This window comes from Humulus lupulus, chromosome 4, assembly GCF_963169125.1.
Source record: "Humulus lupulus chromosome 4, drHumLupu1.1, whole genome shotgun sequence".
Taxonomy (NCBI): domain Eukaryota; kingdom Viridiplantae; phylum Streptophyta; class Magnoliopsida; order Rosales; family Cannabaceae; genus Humulus; species Humulus lupulus.
In genome coordinates, this window is record NC_084796.1 from 3,778,954 (window position 1) to 3,788,191 (window position 9,238).

The window sequence follows — 9,238 nt, forward strand, 5'->3', positions numbered from 1 at the left end:
ATGGAAGTTTGGATGGAAGAGTTCATGCAAGTTCCTGGTTGGTAAAGGGAAATGTGAGGAAGATGATGTTGTTGTTGTTGTTTTTTTTTTTTTTTGTAATTGTGTATTGGTTGAAAAAAATTATGTAATGTTCAACTTCCCTGTTTATTGTATTTAGTGTTGCTTTCAAGCATAATAAAAGTGATGTATTTTATTTAGTGTTCGACCATTCCCTGAAAAAAAAAATCATGGCTTCATTGAAATAGTGTAAGAGAAATATAGTTATTTAGTGTTGCTTTCAAGCATAATAGAATGATGCACCAAACCATGACATTTTGTCATTGATTAATATTTTCAACTTTATAGAGCAAAAGTATGACATATTGTTAAGTAGCATAATGTCTACATGTCAAAATTATTCCTAATGGCCAAGATGTCCCAAAATATTGATAAAGTCAGACTGAATATCTACATGTCAAAAGTATGGTAATGCCTATATTGTATGGCGACTACACCAAAAAGAAAACAAGTTTTCTACATCAAAAGGGTTTAAGATTAAAGAGCAGCTTCTTAGTTGGTTTGAGATGTGGAACCACCATTCCTTTGCTTCTGTCTCTTAGCTCGCTCCTTCCTTTTAATAGTTTCAGTAGTAGGATTCTGAGATGGTGGTCTTCCTCTCTTTTTTTGCCTTGCAGGCTGTAATTAAACCAAAAACATAACTCATCATACTTAAGCAAATCACATTCATTTTAACTACAAGCATAGGGAAACAATGCTTAGCAACATTCTTGCTTTTCTCAATGATGTCCATAATTCTTTTGGAAACAGGATGCACCCACTTAGAGACACTCATTCTTCTATTGCAGAACAAACTCATCATCCAATGCCTAATATTTTCTAGCAGAGTGATAATAGATTTATCTCTGGCATCAAGAATGGCATTGTTGAAACTTTCACAGAGGTTATTAATAAGAATGTCACATTTCACATGCTCCCTGAAATGAGACTTGGTCCATTCTTCTGGGTTTTTTTTCATCAGCCATTCATATACCTTGAAATTCTCTTGCTTAATTTCATTCATCCTATTTTTCCATTCCACTTTAGTTGTTGCCCTTGCAGCGGCCCACATTATTTGCTTAAGTAAGAGTCCAGGGAATTGCTTCTTGAAATTGGCATGCATATGTCTCACATAGAATCTCACTTCCGAACCTTGAAATACAGTACTTAATGTCTTTTCTAAGCCCTTTTGCCTATCTGAAATCATTGTTATTCTCTTTGGTTCATCAATCTTCAAATCCTCCTTCAATAAATTTAAAAACCATGTCCAGCTGCCTGTGTGCTCCTTCTCCACTACAACATAAGCCACTGGAAACATGGAATTTGCTGCATCAATGCCAATTGCAGCTAATAACATTCCTTTGCAATATCCTTTTAAAAAACAACCATCCAAGCAGATAAGGGGCCTACAACCATTGAGGAATCCATCTTTACAAGCTTTAAGACATATATACACCATTTCAAATAACCTCTTTCCATCCTGCATTCTGGTTTTCAATATTGATGTGCTCCCAGGATTTGTCTCTAACAGTTGCTTGCAATAATCTTCCAGTATGGCATATTGTTCCCTTATAGTCCCTTCTAACATCACTTTTGCACAATTCTTTGCTCTGTAGAAAGTTGACCTTGTTGTTCTTGAAAACTGAGTACGTGTTGTTAGCTGCATGAAACCTGTGCAAGTTAAGTTTGGGTTTATTCTGAACTGTTCAAGATAATGCTTTGCAAGCCAATTGGAGGTTGCATGTTTGTTGTTGAAAACCAATCCACACGTGTGCCTATCCACCAATGTATTTACCCTGAATAAGCGCTTGTCTAACAGTTGGACTCTTGCATAAATGACCCAATTGCAGCCTGCACTCTTGCATTTTTCCCTTACCCTCCTTTGGTCATTGGCCAACCAAACATACTCCCTGTTAATCTTAATAAAATGCTCATTCAATGTAGTCCTAAATTGGTCCACGGTAGCAAAAGGCATGCCTAATTTAAATCTGAAGTTATCCATGTTTGTTGCATGATTGAATTGGTTGTTGGATCTTTTTCTCCTCCTGGCATTACCATCCTCATCTGAACTAGACAAACTTTGTAGGTCTTCCTCACTAACATAAGCACCTTCATCATCATTTGGATCAGCTTGGCTACAACCGTCTGTAACTAAATGCCACCATGTTGCAGGATTAGCATTAGCGCAAACATCTCTTCAGCCTCACCCTCATTCTGCCTGTACTCTTCCTCCTCCATAACAAATTCAGACTCTTCATTACCTTCACCTTCATTTTGCCCATTCTCATTAATTAACAGCAGCTTCATCATGCTGACTCTCTAGACCCCTTTCACCAACATCACCTTCACTCTGAATATTCTCACCAACATCAGCTTCATCATGTTGACTTGGGCCAAAATCATTATACTCATACTCATATTCGACCTCTTCTCCAAATTGGGCCTCTTCTACAGCACAATTGAATTTTGGATTGACAACCACATCGACAAATACATCTGCATCATCAGGCAAGTCTTCAATGACACAACTAGATTGTGTCCATTCCTCTGGCATATTGACAACAAAAAAAGGGTCCTCATCGTCAAAGTTCACAGAGTCAATGTCTACAACTTCAGGACCATCCTCATATCTAATTTCATTGTGATCAAACCAAGGATCTTCATCATCTGATAATGGGTTGACCACTACATCTGCTGGGATAGTTGTATCATCAGGCAACTCTTCTATAGTGCACACCGTCTTCTTAGAAAGTTCTGGGATATAAGGAATTGCATCTTTCTCCTTACTCCATTCCAACTCCAAAGTTCTTTCTGGTTGGACCACAAAAATATCCACTTGTCTATACTTTCTCCTTATCATATCTTCAACCATTTCAATAACTTGTTTTTCACCAATTACCATTTCAGAAAAATTCAAATGCTTCTCCTTAGGCTTCCACAAAAAATCCACAGGAAATTTATACCCTAAGCATTGCACCATCCAATCCAACTCATATCTACTGAAGTAATCAGTGTGATTCCAGTAAAAAAAAGAAACTTTACCTCCATGATACCTTTTGTTGCCAAATGGAGTGAAGAATTTTCCTCCATGGTGCATTGCCACAGTAAAATGGCCCCCACACAGATCTAGCATATCAGATAATAAAAAAAATACAAAGAAAGTTAGTGGGAAAATGGACAAACTCATGTGATATACGACAAAGCACATTACCCAAACAAAACAAAGAATATCCCACAAAAGTACATGCACAACACAGTCAGGGGCTTACCATATCCAGGGGGTTCTTCGTCCTCAGTCCGAAGCATGGGGATTTTGTTCCAGTTCCTCCTCCTGCTTTGTCGTCGTCCTCAATCCGAAATGGTAAAAAGCAGGGGGTTCTTCGTCCTCAGTCTTCGTTGTCCTCCTCAATCCGAAATGGTAAAAAGCAGGGGGTTCTTCGCCCTCAGTCTTTGTCGTCGTCCTCTGTGATCTTCATAGTCTCAAGAAATTAGTTTTAGAAAAAACTTTGAATGTGGGTTTGCCTTTTCTACATGAAATGTGGGTATAAAGAAAGCATTCCCTGTTTAAGCCGTTGGAAAACTTTTTTTTGATTTGCAGTTAATATTTTAAAGCATGTGTGTCTGGGTTTGTACACACAATTGGCCACGTAAGCGTTTTTAACGCTGTTAGGGGTTAAGTAGTGACGGAGACACAGTTCATGTGGGTTTGGGTATATTCACCGCGAAAAATAAAGATTGGGTGTAAAAGTGGAACAACATGAAAACATTGGGTATTTTCGCCGGTAAAAACCCTTAAATAAATAATAAAAAGTATGAAATAATAAACTGAATAGTTTTGGGAAATGTGATGCTTTATGCTTTTTAATATATTATAATTATATAATATGCCAATGTAAATATTGAACAAAATTACTGCTACAACCAAAATTTGTTTTAATGAGATTTAAATGTGCTATAAAAATCATTTTCTTTTTTAATTTTAAAATTAGAAAAGTCAGCGTTTTCCTTGATCATTCCTCTCCACATCTAACAAGGGGTAGCCAAAAGGCGGTAATCATCACTTCCCACTTTCGAAACGTGGGGAAGTGGACAAGCAGTCAGATTTCCTTTTTGGAAACCGAAAAGACTTTATTAGACATAATTATGTCACAGTTTTCGACAATGCACGGGGACTCTGACAGACGTGGGAAGACGAACGGTTGTTCCCTTAAGTTTCTTTATTACTGGTCGCAGTAAACAAACTTGGGGGGCAAATGTTATCCCAAAAATCAGAAGTGAATGACATGGCAGGAATTAATTGCACGTGGCTGACACCTGGCAAAACCTGTGTTCGACTATCGACCAGGAAGATATTCGGCATTATGCAATCGGTTTCTTCATACGACCAGTCTGGTCGTATGCACGTAATAGGCAAAAGATATCTTAGGCAATTATGATGGAATCCGAAATTCTCTCCCATGATTTCCTGAGTATCCGATTATTTAGGAAATCATATCTGTAACAAATCAATGTAAATCTTCCCTGAGCTTATAAATAGAAGAAGAGGGCTCAGGGAAGTGGATCCGATCCTTTTTTCTCTTTTCTGACTTCTAAATCGCCTGTGATTAGAGTTATCATATCAATCATATTGTATTGTTCTTCAGAGGCTGGTGAAACTCATTGAACCCTAGTTCTTTGATCACTACTTTGAATCTCACATCAATAACAATCTAAGTGGACGTAGGTTATTACCAGATCCTGGGGCCGAACCACTATAAAATATCGTGTTCTTATTATTTTCTTCATTACGTTCTTTTTAACGCATTCATCCACGTCAAGCGTATTTTGACTCCATGTCAGTTGCCCAAAAACAGGGTCAACAGTTACAAAATTAAGTGCGGAAAAATAATACATAGAAATCATAACTAAAAGACTAAAAAAAAACTTCATCCTCTAATCGAACGCTCAGTCTATCGATTCCATCCTGCCTCAATACACATCCCCAAGCTGCCAAGAATCTTTTCGCCGCCATAACTATTTTCCTGCACATATAAAACATAAAGGAATGAGCCTAATGCCCAGCAAGGAAAATCTACTACAAGCATGAAACATAATCATACACATAACTATAAGCTATAAACATATAACATATATCTATAAAGACGTACATCATATAATACTATACTATTAATGGCCATTAAAACATGTGTCAACCATCTACGTCCCCTTTCTAATATCTGAGGTAGGTTAGATCATGTGGTAGGTTTATGATAACCCATCTATGTCCCCTGTCTAATATCTGAGGTAGGGTAAATCATAACCATGAAACATAAGAAAACATAGCATAACATACTATAGCATAAGTTATCATAACATATCAACATAACATATAAGCATATAAAACTATCCTATTTTCCTTACCAATATACCAGGATGATGAGAACAAAGTCGGGATTTTGGAACACTCCTAAAAACCATAATAGAGAGGTGAGTATACTAAAGAAAAGGGATGAAAAGAATGAGCTACAACATCGAAAAGATACTTACCAATAAGAATCTTACGTTCAAGATCTTAGATGCCTAACCAAGAATAGAGAATACGAGTTAGGATTTGAGTAGAAAAACTATAAGAACAATACAGAAAGGAACTAGAATAAGGAATACTTTGAATGCTTCTATGACCGAACTATACCTCGAAACTGAAATACACTATAACCTTACTTCCCAAGTGTTTATTAAGCTTATAACCTCAACCCAAGTGTTTATCACTCTATAGTCTCACTAGCACCTGGAAGGCTCTGATTAATGCTTGAAGAATTAATGAAAAGGCTTGATGCTAGATCCTATTTATAGAGTTCTAGGAATAAAAATCTTCTTTTTGGCTTTGAATAAAAATAATGAATTTAATTGAAAATATTTGAATATCCTTCAGCCAAAGGCTTAGGACTTGGTCAAATTGTTCAGAGAGAGAGAGAGAGAGAGAGAGGTTTCAGGAGTCAAAGCTTGATTTTTAAAACAAAAATAATAAAAACAAATAGAATCCTAACTTCTAACTCCCTAAATCTCGTAACTCTAAACTCACATGCAGTAAAATCAACATATCTACAGTTGTAGGACTTCGATTTAGACTCTCTTTATATCGTTAGAAAGCTAATTCAATTATCTAAAACTTTCTAAAAATACTATTTTTCGAAATTCATAACATAACTGGGTCAAAAATAGGTCGAAAGTTACAATACCTTAAAGTTACGGAAAATCTATTTACAACCTAATCCACAAATAAATAAAATTGTGACAAATGTTATGCTCCTAACAGATTCTAGTGAAGACTAAGTCTTATATTTTCCCTATTTTATCATTAAAATAATAATTCATTAATAATCATGTATATGACAAGTGTCATATTCCTATTGGCTCTATCTAAACCTTAGGAATAACCATGCTCATGACAAGTGTCATATTCTTATTAGCTCTATCTAAACCTTAGGTTATAATAATTATCATATTAATAACCAGCAATTTTAATCAAACCTTATGTTATAATTAATATTCTTAAACTATAGGTTAAACTTATAAAATCCATAACTATTGCTAGGAGTTTCCAATTAAGTCCTGTCTTGAACCAAAATCCACAGTCATAAACATACTACAACTACTACTAGTTATTACTATTACTATCTAACTAGCTAAGTAAAGTTCTTGGACTCTACATAAGTATTTTGTCCTAATTTTTATTTTTTAAAAGTTTGAGAAAATTGATAAATGTATGTTGTTTTATGGTTGTTTTAGGTTGAAAATTCGGTGTGTTATCTTCATAGAAGACTAAATGCCAGTGAACCATTGATTTGGAGCTATTTTTGATAAGGTTTAAATTTTAATTTTTTATATTTGGCCGAAAATAATATTATGATTTATTTAGTTTGTGTTTTTTTTATATTATGTACTTAAATATATTGGTAATGATAGTAGTGATAACTAAATTATTGTAAATTAGTTTAGATAATTTTTTCATTTTAATATTTATATTTTTTAATTTTGGCTGAAAATTAATATTATAATTTATTATTTCAATTTTTTAAATATGTTAAGTTGTATATTGTGTTAGAAAAAAAAAATTTGTTATAGACATATATGTGTTAAATTGGTTATTTTGACCTAATTTTTTATTTTGAAAGTTTGTATAATTATATTTTCTTAGTTTATTAGTTTAATGAGTTATGATTTTAGAGTTTATATCTTTTTTATTGTTAATATCTTCACATAATATTATTAATATTGTAGGTGGATTTGGAATGACTTAACACTTTGAAACGTATGTTTCCATAAAATTTATGACATATTTATATATATATATTATGAAAAAAATTATTGATTATTAGAGAAGAATAGGGTGTGAGACTTGTGTACTGCGAAGAAATAAAGATGAAATTTGTTGTGTAGTATTGTTTGAATGTTTTGTTGTGATTTATAAAATTATGGATAGTATGTAGAAATAGGAGAAACCCTGCCCAATTTGTTTTAACCCCGTAGATGATTTTCAATTTCTTGTTACAAAAATTGAGATATATGTTTAAAAATTTATAACATATTAATATATTATGAGAAATATTAATGATAATAAGAGAAGAATTAGAATCTGAGACTTGTGTTCTGCAAAGAAATAATGATGAATTTTGTTGTGTGGTATTGTATGATTTGTGATTTGTAAACTTATGGATAATATGTAAAAATAGGAGAAACTCTGCTCATTTTTTTTAACTTTGTAGATAATTTTTAATTCCTTATTACTAAAACTGAGATATATGTTTAATCATTAGGTTAGTATCACCATATGCTTACCTATAATATTATTTGAAGGTATTAGGTGATTTTAGTTAGAGATAGATAGAGATTGCATGAAAAAAAAATAGATTGTCCAAAGAATACGAAGAGGTAGTTGAATATTTCATGAAATTTGCTATAGAGAAATGGAGAGGACCCTAATATGATATCTTGCCCTTATGTGAAGTTTAAATTTTTTTAAAAATTTAAATATGTAGATGTAAAAGGACATTTATATTTAAATAGAATAGATCAATCTTACCAAAAATGGATATGGCATGGTGAGACTATGTGTCGGTCCACGTTTTCCAAGAGAGCATGCAACGAGTATGTGTCGATTGACGATTTACATATCGATATGACATCTAATGTGGAAGAAAATTTTGTGAATCATCAGGATGAATTCATAAAAATAATTGAGGAATTAGAGAAACCCATTTACCTGGATCTAAGGTTTCCAAAATATCATTATTGATTAAAATTTATAATTTAAAAGCTCGAAATGAATGGAGTGACAATGAGTTTTATCAATTACTTTCTTACATGACAGAGATATTTCTAAAAGATAACAATAACTGTAGTAGTATTATGAGGCAAAGAGGACATTCAAAAGCTGCTTTTAGACAGTTTTGTCATTATCATTTATTCTATTGTAGAATTTAAGATAAGAGTTGTAACACTATTTTTTTTCTTGTAATTTTATAACAGAACCTACTTCACTTAAAACAAAGCAAAAAAATAAATAAATAAGAAATAAAAGATATTACGTACAAACTGTGTTTTAATAATTAGAAAACTTTGAAGAAAATATATATATATATATGCTTACCTCAATGCTACCAAATCCTTGCCTTCAAGATTGTTCATAATTATAACTCAATATATAAACTGCAATAATAATAGTAAAATTTACGAAAAGAAGAATTTATAAAATTGTATATATTTAAATATAATATAGCGAGAGAATTATCATGAAGAAAGAACACTATCACTTCTCTGCCGGTGTGGATCTGAAATATATGCACTCATTTAGGAATCTCCAAGTTATATATATATATATGGAAGATTTTTTAATAGTTATTACCCAATAGATAAATATTTTTTTTTTCTATATTAATTTCGAATTTAGTTATTTTTTTGCGGCATAATTAATTGTGTTTTCAACCAATGAGAAACACTAGTTATATTTAGAAATTGACATACATTTGAAAAATGAAAAATTTTACAATATTATATTTTCATAATAAATACACATTTTTCATCCGGTAACCTTTCCAAAAATTTAAAAAAATCAAAATTTATTTTTAGAAACATTAATTAACAACTATAAATATGAATTATTAATCTTAATCGGCCAATGGTTAATATTAAAGTAATCATCTATGGGTAGTAACTATTAAGA

General features: G+C 32.5%; 1 protein-coding gene and 1 long non-coding RNA gene across 2 annotated transcripts; both read right to left on the reverse strand.

Annotated features, from left to right (window-relative positions):
* Window positions 1-549: 549 nt before the first annotated feature.
* LOC133830717 (uncharacterized) lies at window positions 550-2,274 on the reverse strand. Its single transcript, XM_062260769.1, has 3 exons — window positions 2,244-2,274; window positions 737-2,187; window positions 550-675 (listed from the first exon to the last, which is right to left on the reverse strand). The coding sequence occupies exons 1-3, from the start codon at window positions 2,272-2,274 to the stop codon at window positions 550-552; spliced, it is 1,608 nt and encodes a 535-aa protein (XP_062116753.1).
* A 2,512-nt stretch (window positions 2,275-4,786) lies between these two features.
* Window positions 4,787-8,843, reverse strand: LOC133828777 (uncharacterized). Its single transcript, XR_009891316.1, has 3 exons — window positions 8,666-8,843; window positions 8,099-8,201; window positions 4,787-5,057 (listed from the first exon to the last, which is right to left on the reverse strand). It is a non-coding gene; the product is annotated as an uncharacterized LOC133828777 (long non-coding RNA).
* Window positions 8,844-9,238: the final 395 nt, after the last annotated feature.

Bases quoted from the DNA above. Each gene is read 5' to 3' on its own strand.
- LOC133830717 (XM_062260769.1), bottom strand. From the start codon at position 2,274: ATGGAGGAGGAAGAGTACAGGCAGAATGAGG. The intron at 2,188-2,243 runs GTGAGGCTGAAG...GGTGGCATTTAG, and splicing joins AGAGTACAGGCAGAATGAGG to TTACAGACGGTTGTAGCCAA. The intron at 676-736 runs GTAGTTAAAATG...GTTTAATTACAG, and splicing joins AGCATTGTTTCCCTATGCTT to CCTGCAAGGCAAAAAAAGAG.